Consider the following 20,000-nt stretch of genomic DNA (forward strand, 5'->3'; position numbering starts at 1 on the left):
AGTAGCCATAAGACAATGCATTGAACAAGACATAGAAAGGGACTGTACACAATACATCAAGGATAGTTGAAATCACAGTGTACATTTTTTGGGGGGTTTAAATTGTCTCTACTTAGAGTCTTAGAGTTAATGTTGATAACTGGAGGTGATTGAGACTGTGAACTTTTAACTTCATTAAGAGAAACCAGAGACAGGCAGTTACATCTATGGATGGGACAGGCCTCAATGTCAATATTTTCCCAGGATGCTATGTTGCAGGTTGATTTTCTAAAATGTTTTGGCATGTACATTGATTGTTATTTATATTTTAAGCTACACAAAGATGAGAAACATTTTTCCCTAAACGAATCCAATCTGTAAGGGATTTGGATTTATTGCAACCATCAGTGAGATAGTTATGACAGTTTACATGGTGTAGGTAGTCTTCAGTTATAATTTTCTCCCCCTACTTTGACAGACATACTTAATGCAGGTTGTGTGGTGGTGGTGGGGGTGGTGGTGGTGGTGGTGGTGGTGGGGGTGGGGGGGGTCTTTTTGAGGTTTCGTTGGTCCCACACCCATTTTGTGGGACTGTATAAATCCCTGTTAAATTCAACTTGCAGGAAGCTCTAACAGGGATATCACATAACAACACATAACAAAGCACCATAATGTGACAGTTTACACCCTTATATCTCAAAGGGAATTGAACAACACATTAAATTATAAAATGTCAAGGGAGCTGATTTAAAAAATATAAAAAACATTGAAAAAAGTAAAATGGCAGTTTAAGTTGAATTTAAGTAGCTCTTTGTGAGTCAGATATTTACATTTACATTTACATTTAAGTCATTTAGCAGACGCTCTTATCCAGAGCGACTTACAAATTGGTGCGTTCACCTTAAGACATCCAGTGGAACAGCCACTTTACATTTTAACTCCCCTAAAATATTAACACCATAACCAGAGTAGTTTTAACACAATATGGGTGTGGGACCAATATAAACCCCAAAACAGTCTCCATCGGAGTTGAATTAAGTCTTTGATTCCACAGGAGTCAGTCACTGGTGAAGATGGGATATGGTGGTGGGTTGGTGGTGAAGATGGGATACAGTGGTGGGTTGGTGGGTTGGTGGTGAAGATGGGATACGGTGGTGGGTTGGTGGTGAAGATGGGATATGGTGGTGGGTTGGTGGTGAAGATGGGATATGGTGGTGGGTTGGTGGTGAAGATCGGATATGGTGGTGGGTTGGTGGTGAAGATGGGATATGGTGGTGGGTTGGTGGGGAAGATGGGATATGGTGGTGGGTTGGTGGTGAAGATGGGATATGGTGGTGGGTTGGTGGTGAAGATGGGATACAGTGGTGGGTTGGTGGGTTGGTGGGGAAGATAGATATGGTGGTGGGTTGGTGGTGAAGATGGGATATGGTGGTGGGTTGGTGGTGAAGATGGGATATGGTGGTGGGTTGGTGGGGAAGATGGGATATGGTGGTGGGTTGGTGGTGAAGATGGGATATGGTGGTGGGTTGGTGGTGAAGATGGGATACAGTGGTGGGTTGGTGGGTTGGTGGGGAAGATGGGATATGGTGGTGGGTTGGTGGTGAAGATGGGATATGGTGGTGGGTTGGTGGTGAAGATGGGATATGGTGGTGGGTTGGTGGTGAAGATGGGATACAGTGGTGGGTTGGTGGGTTGGTGGGAAGATGGGATATGGTGGTGGGTTGGTGGTGAAGATGGGATATGGTGGTGGGTTGGTGGTGAAGATGGGATATGGTGGTGGGTTGGTGGGGAAGATGGGATATGGTGGTGGGTTGGTGGTGAAGATGGGATATGGTGGTGGGTTGGTGGGTTGGTGGTGAAGATGGGATATGGTGGTGGGTTGGTGGGTTGGTGGTGAAGATGGGATACGGTGGTGGGTTGGTGGGTTGGTGGTGAAGATGGGATATGGTGGTGGGTTGGTGGGTTGGTGGTGAAGATGGGATATGGTGGTGGGTTGGTGGTGAAGATGGGATACGGTGGTGGGTTGGTGGGTTGGTGGTGAAGATGGGATACGGTGGTGGGTTGGTGGTGAAGATGGGATATGGTGGTGAGTTGGTGGGTTGGTGGTGAAGATGGGATACGGTGGTGGGTTGGTGGGTTGGTGGTGAAGATGGGATATGGTGGTGGGTTGGTGGTGAAGATGGGATATGGTGGTGGGTTGGTGGGTTGGTGGTGAAGATGGGATATGGTGGTGGGTTGGTGGTGAAGATGGGATATGGTGGTGGGTTGGTGGTGAAGATGGGATATGGTGGTGTGTTGGTGGGTTGGTGGTGAAGATGGGATATGGTGGTGGGTTGGTGGGTTGGTGGTGAAGATGGGATACGGTGGTGGGTTGGTGGGTTGGTGGTGAAGATGGGATATGGTGGTGGGTTGGTGGGTTGGTGGTGAAGATGGGATACGGTGGTGGGTTGGTGGGTTGGTGGTGAAGATGGGATACGGTGGTGGGTTGGTGGGGTTGGTGGTGAAGATGGGATACGGTGGTGGGTTGGTGGGTTGGTGGTGAAGATGGGATACGGTGGTGGGTTGGTGGGTTGGTGGTGAAGATGGGATACGGTGGTGGGTTGGTGGGGTTGGTGGTGAAGATGGGATACGGTGGTGGGTTGGTGGTGAAGATGGGATACGGTGGTGGGTTGGTGGGTTGGTGGTGAAGATGGGATACGGTGGTGGGTTGGTGGTGAAGATGGGATACGGTGGTGGGGTTGGTGGGGTTGGTGGTGAAGATGGGATACGGTGGTGGGTTGGTGGGTTGGTGGTGAAGATGGGATACGGTGGTGGGTTGGTGGGGTTGGTGGTGAAGATGGGATACGGTGGTGGGTTGGTGGGTTGGTGGTGAAGATGGGATACGGTGGTGGGTTGGTGGGTTGTTGGTGAAGATGGGATACGGTGGTGGGTTGGTGGTGAAGATGGGATACGGTGGTGGGGTTGGTGGTGAAGATGGGATATGGTGGTGGGTTGGTGGGTTGGTGGTGAAGATGGGATATGGTGGTGGGTTGGTGGTGAAGATGGGATACGGTGGTGGGTTGGTGGGTTGGTGGTGAAGACGGGATACGGTGGTGGGTTGGTGGGTTGGTGGTGAAGATGGGATATGGTGGTGGGTTGGTGGTGAAGATGGGATATGGTGGTGGGGTTGGTGGGGAAGATGGGATACGGTGGTGGGTTGGTGGGTTGGTGGTGAAGATGGGATATGGTGGTGGGTTGGTGGGTTGGTGGTGAAGATGGGATATGGTGGTGGGTTGGTGGGTTGGTGGTGAAGATGGGATATGGTGGTGGGTTGGTGGGTTGGTGGTGAAGATGGGATATGGTGGTGGGTTGGTGGTGAAGATGGGATATGGTGGTGGGTTGGTGGATTGGTGGTGAAGATGGGATATGGTGGTGGGTTGGTGGTGAAGATGGGATATGGTGGTGTGTTGGTGGGTTGGTGGTGAAGATGGGATATGGTGGTGGGTTGGTGGTGAAGATGGGATATGGTGGTGGGTTGGTGGTGAAGATGGGATATGGTGGTGTGTTGGTGGGTTGGTGGTGAAGATGGGATATGGTGGTGGGTTGGTGGGTTGGTGGTGAAGATGGGATACGGTGGTGGGTTGGTGGGTTGGTGGTGAAGATGGGATACGGTGGTGGGTTGGTGGGTTGGTGGTGAAGATGGGATACGGTGGTGGGTTGGTGGGTTGGTGGTGAAGATGGGATACGGTGGTGGGTTGGTGGGGTTGGTGGTGAAGATGGGATACGGTGGTGGGTTGGTGGGTTGGTGGTGAAGATGGGATACGGTGGTGGGTTGGTGGGTTGGTGGTGAAGATGGGATACGGTGGTGGGTTGGTGGTGAAGATGGGATACGGTGGTGGGTTGGTGGGTTGGTGGTGAAGATGGGATACGGTGGTGGGTTGGTGGGGTTGGTGGTGAAGATGGGATACGGTGGTGGGTTGGTGGGTTGGTGGTGAAGATGGGATACGGTGGTGGGTTGGTGGGGTTGGTGGTGAAGATTGAATACGGTGGTGGGTTGGTGGGTTGGTGGTGAAGATGGGATACGGTGGTGGGTTGGTGGTGAAAATGGGATATGGTGGTGGGTTGGTGGTGAAGATGGGATACGGTGGTGGGTTGGTGGTGAAGATGGGATACGGTGGTGGGTTGGTGGTGAAGATGCGATATGGTGGTGGGTTGGTGATGAAGATGGGATACGGTGGTGGGTTGGTGGTGAAGATGGGATACGGTGGTGGGTTGGTGGTGAAGATGGGATACGGTGGTGGGTTGGTGGTGAAGATGGGATATGGTGGTGGGTTGGTGGTGAAGATGGGATACGGTGGTGGGTTGGTGGTGAAGATGGGATATGGTGGTGGGTTGGTGGTGAAGATGGGATATGGTGGTGGGTTGGTGGTGAAGATGGGTATGGTGGTGTGTTGGTGGGTTGGTGGTGAAGATGGGATATGGTGGTGGGTTGGTGGGTTGGTGGTGAAGATGGGATACGGTGGTGGGTTGGTGGGTTGGTGGTGAAGATGGGATACGGTGGTGGGTTGGTGGGTTGGTGGTGAAGATGGGATACGGTGGTGGGTTGGTGGGTTGGTGGTGAAGATGGGATACGGTGGTGGGTTGGTGGGGTTGGTGGTGAAGATGGGATACGGTGGTGGGTTGGTGGGTTGGTGGTGAAGATGGGATACGGTGGTGGGTTGGTGGGTTGGTGGTGAAGATGGGATACGGTGGTGGGTTGGTGGGGTTGGGTGAAGATGGGATACGGTGGTGGGTTGGTGGTGAAGATGGGATACGGTGGTGGGTTGGTGGGTTGGTGGTGAAGATGGGATACGGTGGTGGGTTGGTGGTGAAGATGGGATACGGTGGTGGGGTTGGTGGGGTTGGTGGTGAAGATGGGATACGGTGGTGGGTTGGTGGGTTGGTGGTGAAGATGGGATACGGTGGTGGGTTGGTGGGGTTGGTGGTGAAGATGGGATACGGTGGTGGGTTGGTGGGTTGGTGGTGAAGATGGGATACGGTGGTGGGTTGGTGGGTTGGTGGTGAAGATGGGATACGGTGGTGGGTTGGTGGTGAAGATGGGATACGGTGGTGGGGTTGGTGGTGAAGATGGGATATGGTGGTGGGTTGGTGGGTTGGTGGTGAAGATGGGATATGGTGGTGGGTTGGTGGTGAAGATGGGATACGGTGGTGGGTTGGTGGGTTGGTGGTGAAGACGGATACGGTGGTGGGTTGGTGGGTTGGTGGTGAAGATGGGATATGGTGGTGGGTTGGTGGTGAAGATGGGATATGGTGGTGGGGTTGGTGGGGAAGATGGGATACGGTGGTGGGTTGGTGGGTTGGTGGTGAAGCTGGGATATGGTGGTGGGTTGGTGGGTTGGTGGTGAAGATGGGATATGGTGGTGGGTTGGTGGGTTGGTGGTGAAGATGGGATATGGTGGTGGGTTGGTGGGTTGGTGGTGAAGATGGGATATGGTGGTGGGTTGGTGGGTTGGTGGTGAAGATGGGATATGGTGGTGGGTTGGTGGGTTGGTGGTGAAGATGAGATATGGTGGTGGGTTGGTGGTGAAGATGGGATATGGTGGTGTGTTGGTGGGTTGGTGGTGAAGATGGGATATGGTGGTGGGTTGGTGGTGAAGATGGGATATGGTGGTGGGTTGGTGGTGAAGATGGGATATGGTGGTGTGTTGGTGGGTTGGTGGTGAAGATGGGATATGGTGGTGGGTTGGTGGGTTGGTGGTGAAGATGGGATACGGTGGTGGGTTGGTGGGTTGGTGGTGAAGATGGGATACGGTGGTGGGTTGGTGGGTTGGTGGTGAAGATGGGATACGGTGGTGGGTTGGTGGGTTGGTGGTGAAGATGGGATACGGTGGTGGGTTGGTGGGGTTGGTGGTGAAGATGGGATACGGTGGTGGGTTGGTGGGTTGGTGGTGAAGATGGGATACGGTGGTGGGTTGGTGGGTTGGTGGTGAAGATGGGATACGGTGGTGGGTTGGTGGTGAAGATGGGATACGGTGGTGGGTTGGTGGGTTGGTGGTGAAGATGGGATACGGTGGTGGGTTGGTGGGTTGGTGGTGAAGATGGGATATGGTGGTGGGTTGGTGGTGAAGATGGGATATGGTGGTGTGTTGGTGGGTTGGTGGTGAAGATGGGATATGGTGGTGGGTTGGTGGTGAAGATGGGATATGGTGGTGGGTTGGTGGTGAAGATGGGATATGGTGGTGTGTTGGTGGGTTGGTGGTGAAGATGGGATATGGTGGTGGGTTGGTGGGTTGGTGGTGAAGATGGGATACGGTGGTGGGTTGGTGGGTTGGTGGTGAAGATGGGATACGGTGGTGGGTTGGTGGGTTGGTGGTGAAGATGGGATACGGTGGTGGGTTGGTGGGTTGGTGGTGAAGATGGGATACGGTGGTGGGTTGGTGGGGTTGGTGGTGAAGATGGGATACGGTGGTGGGTTGGTGGGTTGGTGGTGAAGATGGGATACGGTGGTGGGTTGGTGGGTTGGTGAAGATGGGATACGGTGGTGGGTTGGTGGTGAAGATGGGATACGGTGGTGGGTTGGTGGGTTGGTGGTGAAGATGGGATACGGTGGTGGGTTGGTGGGGTTGGTGGTGAAGATGGGATACGGTGGTGGGTTGGTGGGTTGGTGGTGAAGATGGGATACGGTGGTGGGTTGGTGGGGTTGGTGGTGAAGATGGGATACGGTGGTGGGTTGGTGGGTTGGTGGTGAAGATGGGATACGGTGGTGGGTTGGTGGTGAAGATGGGATATGGTGGTGGGTTGGTGGTGAAGATGGGATACGGTGGTGGGTTGGTGGTGAAGATGGGATACGGTGGTGGGTTGGTGGTGAAGATGGGATATGGTGGTGGGTTGGTGGTGAAGATGGGATACGGTGGTGGGTTGGTGGTGAAGATGGGATACGGTGGTGGGTTGGTGGTGAAGATGGGATACGGTGGTGGGTTGGTGGTGAAGATGGGATACGGTGGTGGGTTGGTGGTGAAGATGGGATACGGTGGTGGGTTGGTGGTGAAGATGGGATATGGTGGTGGGTTGGTGGGTTGGTGGTGAAGAAGGGATACGGTGGTGGGTTGGTGGGTTGGTGGTGAAGATGGGATACGGTGGTGGGTTGGTGGGTTGGTGGTGAAGATGGGATACGGTGGTGGGTTGGTGGGTTGGTGGTGAAGATGGGCTACGGTGGTGGGTTGGTGGGGTTGGTGGTGAAGATGGGATACGGTGGTGGGTTGGTGGGTTGGTGGTGAAGATGGGATACGGTGGTGGGTTGGTGGGTTGGTGGTGAAGATGGGTTACGGTGGTGGGTTGGTGGGGTTGGTGGTGAAGATGGGATACGGTGGTGGGTTGGTGGTGAAGATGGGATACGGTGGTGGGTTGGTGGTGAAGATGGGATACGGTGGTGGGTTGGTGGTGAAGATGGGATACGGTGGTGGGGTTGGTGGGGTTGGTGGTGAAGATGGGATACGGTGGTGGGTTGGTGGGTTGGTGGTGAAGATGGGATACGGTGGTGGGTTGGTGGGGTTGGTGGTGAAGATGGGATACGGTGGTGGGTTGGTGGGTTGGTGGTGAAGATGGGATACGGTGGTGGGTTGGTGGGTTGGTGGTGAAGATGGGATACGGTGGTGGGTTGGTGGTGAAAATGGGATATGGTGGTGGGTTGGTGGTGAAGATGGGATACGGTGGTGGGTTGGTGGTGAAGATGGGATACGGTGGTGGGTTGGTGGTGAAGATGCGATATGGTGGTGGGTTGGTGATGAAGATGGGATACGGTGGTGGGTTGGTGGTGAAGATGGGATACGGTGGTGGGTTGGTGGTGAAGATGGGATACGGTGGTGGGTTGGTGGTGAAGATGGGATATGGTGGTGGGTTGGTGGTGAAGATGGGATATGGTGGTGGGTTGGTGGTGAAGATGGGTATGGTGGTGTGTTGGTGGGTTGGTGGTGAAGATGGGATATGGTGGTGGGTTGGTGGGTTGGTGGTGAAGATGGGATACGGTGGTGGGTTGGTGGGTTGGTGGTGAAGATGGGATACGGTGGTGGGTTGGTGGGTTGGTGGTGAAGATGGGATACGGTGGTGGGTTGGTGGGTTGGTGGTGAAGATGGGATACGGTGGTGGGTTGGTGGGGTTGGTGGTGAAGATGGGATACGGTGGTGGGTTGGTGGGTTGGTGGTGAAGATGGGATACGGTGGTGGGTTGGTGGGGTTGGTGGTGAAGATGGGATACGGTGGTGGGTTGGTTGGGTTGGTGAAAGATGGGATACGGTGGTGGGTTGGTGGTGAAAATGGGATATGGTGGTGGGTTGGTGGTGAAGATGGGATACGGTGGTGGGTTGGTGGTGAAGATGGGATACGGTGGTGGGTTGGTGGTGAAGATGGGATACGGTGGTGGGTTGGTGGTGAAGATGGGATACGGTGGTGGGTTGGTGGTGAAGATGGGATATGGTGGTGGGTTGGTGGTGAAGATGGGATATGGTGGTGGGTTGGTGGTGAAGATGGGATATGGTGGTGGGTTGGTGGTGAAGATGGGATACGGTGGTGGGTTGGTGGTGAAGATGGGATACGGTGGTGGGTTGGTGGTGAAGATCGGATACGGTGGTGGGTTGGTGGTGAAGATGGGATACGGTGGTGGGTTGGTGGTGAAGATGGGATATGGTGGTGGGTTGGTGGTGAAGATGGGATATGGTGGTGGGTTGGTGGTGAAGATGGGATACGGTGGTGGGTTGGTGGTGAAGATGGGATACGGTGGTGGGTTGGTGGTGAAGATGGGATACGGTGGTGGGTTGGTGGTGAAGATGGGATACGGTGGTGGGTTGGTGGTGAAGATGGGATACAGTGGTGGGTTGGTGGTGAAGATGGGATATGGTGGTGGGTTGGTGGGGTTGGTGGTGAAGATGGGATACGGTGGTGGGTTGGTGGGTTGGTGGGTTGGTGGTGAAGATGGGATACGGTGGTGGGTTGGTGGGTTGGTGGTGAAGATGGGATACGGTGGTGGGTTGGTGGTGAAAATGGGATATGGTGGTGGGTTGGTGGGGTTGGTGGTGAAGATGGGATACGGTGGTGGGTTGGTGGGTTGGTGGTGAAGATGGGATACGGTGGTGGGTTGGTGGGTTGGTGGTGAAGATGGGATACGGTGGTGGGTTGGTGGGTTGGTGGTGAAGATGGGATACGGTGGTGGGTTGGTGGTGAAGATGGGATACGGTGGTGGGTTGGTGGTGAAGATGAGATACAGTGGGGGGTTGGTGGGTTGGTGGTGAAGATGGGATACGGTGGTGGGTTGGTGGTGAAGATGGGATACGGTGGTGGGTTGGTGGTGAAGATGGGATACGGTGGTGGGTTGGTGTTTGGTGGTGAAGATGGGATACGGTGGTGGGTTGGTGGTGAAGATGGGATACGGTGGTGGGTTGGTGGTGAAGATGGGATACAGTGGTGGGTTGGTGGTGAAGATGGGATACGGTGGTGGGTTGGTGGTGAAGATGGGATACGGTGGTGGGGTGGTGGGTTGGTGGGGAAGATAGGATACGGTGGTGGGTTGGTGGGGACGATGGGATATGGTGGTGGGTGTGTGGGGAAGATGGGATACGGTGGTGGGTTGGTGGGGAAGATGGGATATGGTGGTGGGTTGGTGGGTTGGTGGTGAAGATAGGATACGGTGGTGGGTTGGTGGGTTGGTGGTGAAGATGGGATACGGTGGTGGGTTGGTGGGTTGGTGGTGAAGATGGGATATGGTGGTGGGTTGGTGGGTTGGTGGTGAAGATGGGATACGGTGGTGGGTTGGTGGGTTGGTGGTGAAGATGGGATACGGTGGTGGGTTGGTGGGTTGGTGGTGAAGATGGGATATGGTGGTGGGTTGGTGGGTTGGTGGGGAAGATGGGATACGGTGGTGGGTTGGTGGGTTGGTGGGTTGGTGGTGAAGATGGGATACGGTGGTGGGTTGGTGGGGAAGATGGGATATGGTGGTGGGTTGGTGGGTTGGTGGTGAAGATAGGATACGGTGGTGGGTTGGTGGGTTGGTGGTGAAGATGGGATACGGTGGTGGGTTGGTGGGTTGGTGGTGAAGATGGGATACGGTGGTGGGTTGGTGGGTTGGTGGTGAAGATGGGATATGGTGGTGGGTTGGTGGGTTGGTGGGTTGGTGGGGAAGATGGGATACGGTGGTGGGTTGGTGGGTTGGTGGTGAAGATGGGATATGGTGGTGGGTTGGTGGGGAAGATGGGATATTTCCTCTTAGCTAGCTACATAGTCGTCGTTGTATCAAAGATAATTGCGTAATTATTGTATTTCGTCGTCTCCTATCTGTCGTCTCCTATCTGTCCAACACGTTCACCGTCTACCGTAGCACTGTAGTAACTATCACACTCAACTGAACGTCTTGATTAGTGTAGTGTTAGCTAGCTACATAGCTAGCTACATAGTTGTCTTTGCTGTCTTCGTATCCAAGATAATTGTGTAGCTTAGAGTGTGGAGTCTTAGAGTGATAATTGCGTTATTATCGTATTTCGTCGCCCTCCTATCTGCCTAGCAGCTAGCCAGCTAGCATACGTTCACCGGCTACCGTAGCACTGTAGTAACTATCACACTCAACTGAACGACTTGATTAGTGTAGTGTTAGCTAGCTACATAGCTAGCTACATAGTTGTCTTTGCTGTCTTCGTATCCAAGATAATTGTGTAGCTTAGAGTGTGGAGTCTTAGAGTGATAATTGCGTTATTATCGTATTTCGTCGCCCTCCTATCTGCCTAGCAGCTAGCCAGCTAGCATACGTTCACCGGCTACCGTAGCACTGTAGTAACTATCACACTCAACCGAACGACTTGATTAGTGTAGTATTAGATAGCTACATAGTTGTCTTTGCTGTCTTCGTATCCAAGATAATTGTGTAGTTTAGAGTGTGTAGTCTTAGAGTGATTATCTTAATTCACCGAGGTTAGCTAGCCAGCTATTTTGTCGTCCTTAACGTAGGAGACACTCCTAGCTAGCCAATAGCCAGCCAACGTCTACTGAATAGAACTTTCGCATTCCGGTCGCATTCCGCGTCGCTCCACAGGTAGTATCACTTTTTCACTTCATTTCATTACAGTCCCAACGGTGTGATTTGTTTGATCGTAGCTAGCTACATAGCTAGCTACATAGCCGTCTTTGTTTCAAAGATAATTGTGTAGTCTAGAGCGATTTTCTAGGTTAGCTAGCCAGCTATTGTCGTTCTCCTAACGCAACGTAACGTAACCAACACTGCTAGCTAGCCAGCTAGCTCCCGATAAGCAGCATTGTAGAAACTTCACACTCAACGGTACGACTTGATTAGGTAGTGTCAACAACGCAGCTAGCCTACCCCAGCAGTACTCTATCATTTTAATCATTTTAGTCAATTAGATTCTTGCTACGTAAGCTTAACTTTCTGAACATTCGAGACGTGTAGTCCACTTGTCATTCCAATCTCCTCTGCATTAGCGTAGCCTCTTCTCTAGCCTGTCAACTATGTGTCTGTCTATCCCTGTTCTCTCCTCTCTGCACAGACCATACAAACGCTCCACACCGCATGGCCGCAGCCACCCTAATCTGGTGGTCCCAGCGCGCACGACCCACGTGGAGTTCCAGGTCTCCGGTAGCCTCTGGAACTGCCGATCTGCGGCCAACAAGGCAGAGTTCATCTCAGCCTATGTCTCCCTCCAGTCCCTCGACTTCTTGGCTCTGACGGAAACATGGATCACCACAGACAACACCGCTACTCCTACTGCTCTCTCTTCGTCCGCCCACGTGCTCTCGCACACCCCGAGAGCTTCTGGTCAGCGGGGTGGTGGCACCGGGATCCTCATCTCTCCCAAGTGGTCATTCTCTCTTTCTCCCCTTACCCATCTGTCTATCGCCTCCTTTGAATTCCATGCTGTCACAGTTACCAGCCCTTTCAAGCTTAACATCCTTATCATTTATCGCCCTCCAGGTTCCCTCGGAGAGTTCATCAATGAGCTTGATGCCTTGATAAGCTCCTTTCCTGAGGACGGCTCACCTCTCACAGTTCTGGGCGACTTTAACCTCCCCACGTCTACCTTTGACTCATTCCTCTCTGCCTCCTTCTTTCCACTCCTCTCCTCTTTTGACCTCACCCTCTCACCTTCCCCCCTACTCACAAGGCAGGCAATACGCTCGACCTCATCTTTACTAGATGCTGTTCCTCCACTAACCTCATTGCAACTCCCCTCCAAGTCTCCGACCACTACCTTGTATCCTTTTCCCTCTCGCTCTCATCCAACACTTCCCACACTGCCCCTACTCGGATGGTATCGCGCCGTCCCAACCTTCGCTCTCTCTCCCCCGCTACTCTCTCCTCTTCCATCCTATCATCTCTTCCCTCTGCTCAAACCTTCTCCAACCTATCTCCTGATTCTGCCTCCTCAACCCTCCTCTCCTCCCTTTCTGCATCCTTTGACTCTCTATGTCCCCTATCCTCCAGGCCGGCTCGGTCCTCCCCTCCCGCTCCCGTGGCTCGACGACTCATTGCGAGCTCACAGAACAGGGCTCCGGGCAGCCGAGCGGAAATGGAGGAAAACTCGCCTCCCTGCAGACCTGGCATCCTTTCACTCCCTCCTCTCTACATTTTCCTCCTCTGTCTCTGCTGCTAAAGCCACTTTCTACCACTCTAAATTCCAAGCATCTGCCTCTAACCCTAGGAAGCTCTTTGCCACCTTCTCCTCCCTCTTGAATCCTCCTCCCCCTCCCCCTCCTCCCTCTCTGCAGATGACTTCGTCAACCATTTTGAAAAGAAGGTCGACGACATCCGATCCTCGTTTGCTAAATCAAACGACACCGCTGGTTCTGCTCACACTGCCCTACCCTGTGCTCTGACCTCTTTCTCCCCTCTCTCTCCAGATGACATCTCGCGTCTTGTGACGGCCGGCCGCCCAACAACCTGCCCGCTTGACCCTATCCCCTCCTCTCTTCTCCAGACCATCTCCGGTGACCTTCTCCCTTACCTCACCTCGCTCATCAACTCATCCCTGACCGCTGGCTACGTCCCTCCCGTCTTCAAGAGAGCGAGAGTTGCACCCCTTCTGAAAAAACCTACACTCGATCCCTCCGATGTCAACAACTACAGACCAGTATCCCTTCTTTCTTTTCTCTCCAAAACTCTTGAACATGCCGTCCTTGGCCAGCTCTCCCGCTATCTCTCTCAGAATGACCTTCTTGATCCAAATCAGTCAGGTTTCAAGACTAGTCATTCAACTGAGACTGCTCTTCTCTGTATCACGGAGGCGCTCCGCACTGCTAAAGCTAACTCTCTCTCCTCTGCTCTCATCCTTCTAGACCTATCGGCTGCCTTCGATACTGTGAACCATCAGATCCTCCTCTCCACCCTCTCCGAGTTGGGCATCTCCGGCGCGGCCCACGCTTGGATTGCGTCCTACCTGACAGGTCGCTCCTACCAAGTGGCGTGGCGAGAATCCGTCTCCTCACCACGTGCTCTCACCACTGGTGTCCCCAGGGCTCTGTTCTAGGCCCTCTCCTATTCTCGCTATACACCAAGTCACTTGGCTCTGTCATAACCTCACATGGTCTCTCCTATCATTGCTATGCAGACGACACACAATTAATCTTCTCCTTTCCCCCTTCTGACGACCAGGTGGCGAATCGCATCTCTGCATGTCTGGCAGACATATCAGTGTGGATGACGGATCATCACCTCAAGCTGAACCTCGGCAAGACGGAGCTGCTCTTCCTCCCGGGGAAGGACTGCCCGTTCCATGATCTCGCCATCACGGTTGACAACTCCATTGTGTCCTCGTCCCAGAGCGCTAAGAACCTTGGCGTGATCCTGGACAACACCCTGTCGTTCTCAAATAACATCAAGGCGGTGGCCCGTTCCTGTAGGTTCATGCTCTACAACATCCGCAGAGTACGACCCTGCCTCACACAGGAAGCGGCGCAGGTCCTAATCCAGGCACTTGTCATCTCCCGTCTGGATTACTGCAACTCGCTGTTGGCTGGGCTCCCTGCCTGTGCCATTAAACCCCTACAACTCATCCAGAACGCCGCAGCCCGTCTGGTGTTCAACCTTCCCAAGTTCTCTCACGTCACCCCGCTCCTCCGCTCTCTCCACTGGCTTCCAGTTGAAGCTCGCATCCGCTACAAGACCATGGTGCTTGCCTACGGAGCTGTGAGGGGAACGGCACCTCACTACCTCCAGGCTCTGATCAGGCCCTACACCCAAACAAGGGCACTGCGTTCATCCACCTCTGGCCTGCTCGCCTCCCTACCACTGAGGAAGTACAGTTCCCGCTCAGCCCAGTCAAAACTGTTCGCTGCTCTGGCCCCCCAATGGTGGAACAAACTCCCTCACGACGCCAGGACAGCGGAGTCAATCACCACCTTCCGGAGACACCTGAAACTCCACCTCTTTAAGGAATACCTAGGATAGGATAAAGTAATCCTTCTCCCCCCTTAAAAGACCTAGATGCACTATTGTAAAGTGGCTGTTCCACTGGATGTCATAAGGTGAAAGCACCAATTTGTAAGTCGCTCTGGATAAGAGTGTCTGCTAAATGACTTAAATGTAAATGTAAAATGGTGGTGGGTTGGTGGGGAAGATGGGATATGGTGGTTGGTTGGTGGTGAAGATGGGATATGGTGGTGGGGTGGGTTGGTGGTGAAGATGGGATATGGTGGTGGGTTGGTGGGGAAGATGGGATATGGTGGTGGGTTGGTGGTGAAGATGGGATATGGTGGTGGGTTGGTGGGTTGATTATGATTATCACATTCTTATCAGATGACCGTTTATCATCATGATCACATGACCAGTCACCGAGCCAATGGGGAAAACATGTCATTGTGACTGTGGAGGGGAGAATACATGGGTGTGGGAGAAGTTTGGACGGGGAGTGTTATACTGACTGCCTCACACATGGACTTTACCAGATGGACCGTAGAAGGCCCTGAAGGATCACCATGTAACATTACCTCATCAGGAAAACCTCCTGGCCCTAGTTGGCATGACGTTTCTATGTGTGGGGGAATTGTTTAGGACAGTGTAACAACACTTTATAGTGTTTTTTTACTTTATTGGTGAACAGTCTGCCAGCAGCCAACATTCGTGTGTATGGATCGGGGGGCTGTGTTTGACAGTGTTAGTTTCATGTATCAAACACTTCCTCGATAGCCTGTGGAAGAGTCTCCAGTTGTGTGTTTGACAGTGAAGGTGTCAGTAGTTCTACTTACATCATCTCCAGGTTTACCAGAGGGTCCGGGTGGACCACGGGGACCCAACGAGCCCTGTCAGGAGAGACCAGAGACAGTTAGTCAGAACAGACAGACAGACAGACAGACAGACAGACAGACAGACAGACAGACAGACAGACAGACAGACAGACAGAGGTCTACCGCCAACCTCCAGTCCACAGTTCATACATCATTACAGAGAGACAGCTACCACACAGAACAGAGACAGTCAGTTAGTTAGTCAGACAGACAGTTTCCACACCGAATAGTATCAGTCAGTCAGACAGACAGCTACCACACTGAACAGAGACAGTCAGTCAGTTAGTCAGACAGACAGTTTCCACACAGAATAGTATCAGTCAGTCAGACAGACAGTTACCACACAGAACAGTAACAGTTCGTCAGACAGACAGTTACCACACACAGCCACTGGAGGGCACTGCTGTAGAGGGAATACACTACAGCGACAGGAGAGACGGAGTGTGTGTGCGTGTGTGTGTGCGTGTGTGCGTGTGTGCGTGTGTGCGTGTGTGCGTGTGCGCGTGTGCGCGTGTGCGTGTGTGCGTGTGTGCGTGTGTGTGTGTGTGTGTGTGTGTGTGTGTGTGTGCTGTAAAGGCATTTCCCTCTCATATTAACTAGATCCCCTGGCTGAGAAGGTTTTAAAGAGATGCCAGAGGAGATATATAAAAAACATGGCCACAGACGATGTTAATTATGATTTGGATTATAGAAGAGGAACTGTAATCCAGACAGACAGAGGTAACGAACATCCCGATGTCAATCATTATGGGAAGTGTCTTGAAGTGGTTTATATTATTGTGATTGTCATATCTTGCCAAGTTATGCCGGGACAGTCTATAACAATGGAGAGGAAAGAGAATTGACAATGTGTATGGCTAAAAACAAACAATACACATTTTTACAAGCAAAATATGATGTTTTTTTTCTTCTCCCAATTGTTTCAACGTTTCTGGTGACCTCTTATGGCCTCTTTCTATGGGAAGAATGAATGGACTTTAGCGGTAAACTTTGAGGTTTTTAAGGTTCTTTAACCTGAGTGTTCTGAACTGCTGTTTCCTGGCTACAGATTCTGTAATAGGGTTCTTTTTTGGGGATAACATGTTTTTTTGTGTGTGTGTGTGTGTCTGTGTGTGTGTGTGTGTGTGTGTGTGTGTGTGTGTGTGTGTGTGTGTGTGTGTGTGTGTGTGTGTGTGTGTGTGTGTGTGTGTGTGTTTGGGAACTGATGTGATTCATCCGGTCCTGCCAACAACATACCCAGCAGGTTTGATTCTAATTGCAGGTAATGATGTATGAACTGTGGACTGGAGGTTGGCGGTAGACCTCTGTCTGTCTGTCTGTCTGTCTGTCTGTCTGTCTGTCTGTCTGTCTGTCTGTCTGTCTGTCTGTCTGTCTTTCTGTCCAGGCGTCAGCAGGAGGAGATTAACACAGTGGCTCTCATTATGCCCTCACACCATCCTAGGAGTGTGTGTGTGTCTGTGTGTGTGTGTGTGTGTGTGTGTGTGTGTGTGTGTGTGTGTGTGTGTGTGTGTGTGTGTGTGTGTGTGTGTGTGTGTGTGAGTGTTTATGAGGACTTATAATGCACTTTGTGACAACTGCTCATGTAAAAAGGGCTTTATATATACATTTGATTGATTGAAGAGGGGATGTGAAGAGGCCCTCACACTTGTGGGTAACTATTATGGGATACTTACAGCTGATCCGGGCTCTCCAGCCTCTCCGGGGTTGCCTTGGAAACCTTGTGGGCCCTGGGACGGAAGAGTAGGAAGAGGAGAGGTTAGAGACATCTGTGAAGTTAACCAGATTAATCGGCCTTTTGATAATGTGTGTGATATTGACTTTGATTCCTTAGATGACATTACAGAAAGGAAATACTAAAAGAGGTAGATATACAATATTATTTTTTGTAATAACTAGGTATTGACTTCAGCTAGACCTGATCTAAGATGGCCGTCACTAGTTTAGAATTCCTAAGTCTGACTAGAAGTCTACACAAATACTCGCACACATCAAATCAACCCATGTCCTGATCATATCTGGGTCTACAGCTACTACAGCTAACACAGCTAGTACAGGGTCTACAGCTAGTACAGCTAGGAGAGCTAGTACAGGGTCTACAGCTACTACAGCTAGGACAGCTAGTACAGGGTCTACAGCTAGTACAGGGTCTACAGCTAGTACAGGGTCTATAGCTACTACAGCTAGGACAGCTAGTACAGGGTATACAGCTACTACAGCTAGGACAGCTAGTACAGGGTCTACAGCTAGTACAGCTAGGAGAGCTAGTACAGGGTCTACAGCTACTACAGCTAGGACAGCTAGTACAGGGTCTACAGCTAGTACAGGGTCTACAGCTACTACAGCTAGGACAGCTAGTACAGGGTCTACAGCTAGTACAGCTAGGACAGCTAGTACAGGGTTTACAGCTAGTACAGGGTCTACAGCTAGTACAGGGTCTACAGCTACTACAGCTAGGACAGCTAGTACAGGGTCTAAAGCTAGTACAGGGTCTACAGCTACTACATCTATGACAGCTAGTACAGGGTCTACAGCTACTACAGCTAGGACAGCTAGTACAGGGTTTACAGCTACTACAGCTAGGACAGCTAGTACAGGGTTTACAGCTACTACAGCTAGGACAGCTAGTACAGGGTTTACAGCTACTACAGCTAGTACAGGGTCTACAGCTACTACAGCTAGGACAGGGAGAACAGCTACTACAGCTAGTACAGGGTTTACAGCTACTACAGCTACTACAGCTAGTGCAGGGTCTACAGCTACTACAGCTAGTACAGGGTCTACAGCTAGGACAGTTAGTACAGGGTTTACAGCTAGGAAAGCTAGCACAGTGTCTGCAGCTAATACAGCTAGTACAGCTAATACAGCTAGTACAGGGTCTACAGCTAGTACAGCTAATACAGCTAGTACAGGGTCTACAGCTAGTACAGCTAATACAGCTAATACAGCTAATATAGCTAATACAGCTAATATAGCTAATACAGCTAATACAGCTAATATAGCTAATACAGCTAATACAGCTAATACAGCTAATATAGCTAGTACAGCTAATACTGCTAATACAGCTAGTACAGCTAATACTGCTAGTACAGCTAGTACAGCTAATACTGCTAATACAGCTAGTACAGCTAATACAGCTAGTACAGCTAGTACAGCTAATACAGATAGTACAGGGTCTACAGCTAGTACAGCTAGTACAGCTAGTACAGGGTCTACAGTTAGTACAGCTAATACAGCTAATACAGCTAGTACAGCTAATACAGCTAATACAGCTAATACAGCTAGTATAGCCAATACAGCTAATACAGCTAATACAGCTAGTACAGCTAGTACAGGGTCTACAGCTAGTACAGCTAGTACAGCTAATACAGCTAATACAGCTAATACAGCTAATACAGCTAATAAAGCTAGTATAGCTAATACAGCTAGTACAGCTAATACAGCTAGTACAGCTAGTACAGCTAATACAGCTAATACAGCTAATACAGCTAGTACAGCTAATACAGCTAGTACAGCTAGTACAGCTAATACAGCTAATACAGCTAATACTGCTAATACAGCTAGTGCAGCTAATACAGCTAGTACAGCTAATACTGCTAATACAGCTAATACTGCTAATACAGCTAGTACAGCTAATACAGCTAGTACAGCTAATACAGCTAATACAGCTAGTACAGCTAGTACAGCTAATACAGCTAGTACAGCTAATACTGCTAATACAGCTAGTACAGCTAATACAGCTAGTACAGCTAATACAGCTAGTACAGCTAATACCGCTAATACTGCTAATACAGCTAGTACAGCTAATACAGCTAGTACAGCTAATACAGCTAATATAGCTAATACAGCTAATACTGCTAATACAGCTAGTACAGCTAATACTGCTAATACAGCTAGTACAGCTAATACAGCTAATACTGCTAATACAGCTAATACAGCTAGTACAGCTAATACAGCTAATACTGCTAATACAGCTAATACAGCTAGTACAGCTAATACAGCTAGTACAGCTAGTACAGCTAGTACAGCTAATACAGCTAATACAGCTAATACAGCTAGTACAGATAATACAGCTAATACAGCTAATACAGCTAATACAGATAATACAGCTAATACAGCTAGTACAGCTAATACAGCTAATACAGATAATACAGCTAGTACAGATAATACAGCTAATACAGCTAATACAGCTAATACAGCTAATACAGCTAGTACAGATAATACAGCTAATACAGCTAGTACAGATAATACAGCTAATACAGCTAGTACAGATAATACAGCTAATACAGCTAATACAGCTAATACAGATAATACAGCTAATACAGCTAGTACAGCTAATACAGCTAGTACAGCTAGTACAGCTAATACAGCTAATACAGGGTTCTAATACAGCTAATACAGCTAATACAGCTAATACAGGGTTCTAATACAGCTAATACAGCTAATACAGCTAGTACAGCTAATACAGCTAGTACAGCTAGTACAGCTAATACAGCTAATACAGCTAATACAGATAATACAGCTAATACAGCTAATACAGCTAATACAGCTAATACAGCTAATACAGATAATACAGCTAATACAGCTAGTACAGCTAGTACAGCTAATACAGCTAGTACAGCTAGTACAGCTAATACAGCTAGTACAGCTAGTACAGCTAATACAGCTAATACAGGGTTCTAATACAGCTAATACAGCTAATACAGGGTTCTAATACAGCTAATACAGCTAATACAGCTAATACAGATAATACAGCTAATACAGATAATA

General features: G+C 50.5%; 1 protein-coding gene across 1 annotated transcript in view; it reads right to left on the reverse strand.

Annotated features, from left to right (window-relative positions):
• LOC115142366 (collagen alpha-1(II) chain-like) overlaps positions 1-20,000 on the reverse strand; it is a 124,220-nt gene that overhangs the window by 73,611 nt on the left and 30,609 nt on the right. The window contains exons 10-11 of the mRNA XM_065002068.1: positions 16,907-16,960; positions 15,195-15,248 (exon numbers count right to left, since the gene is read on the reverse strand). Coding sequence (XP_064858140.1) covers positions 15,195-15,248; positions 16,907-16,960 — 108 coding nt within the window. The remainder of the gene's footprint in view (positions 1-15,194; positions 15,249-16,906; positions 16,961-20,000) is intronic.

Source organism: Oncorhynchus nerka, linkage group LG15 (assembly GCF_034236695.1).
Source record: "Oncorhynchus nerka isolate Pitt River linkage group LG15, Oner_Uvic_2.0, whole genome shotgun sequence".
Taxonomy (NCBI): domain Eukaryota; kingdom Metazoa; phylum Chordata; class Actinopteri; order Salmoniformes; family Salmonidae; genus Oncorhynchus; species Oncorhynchus nerka.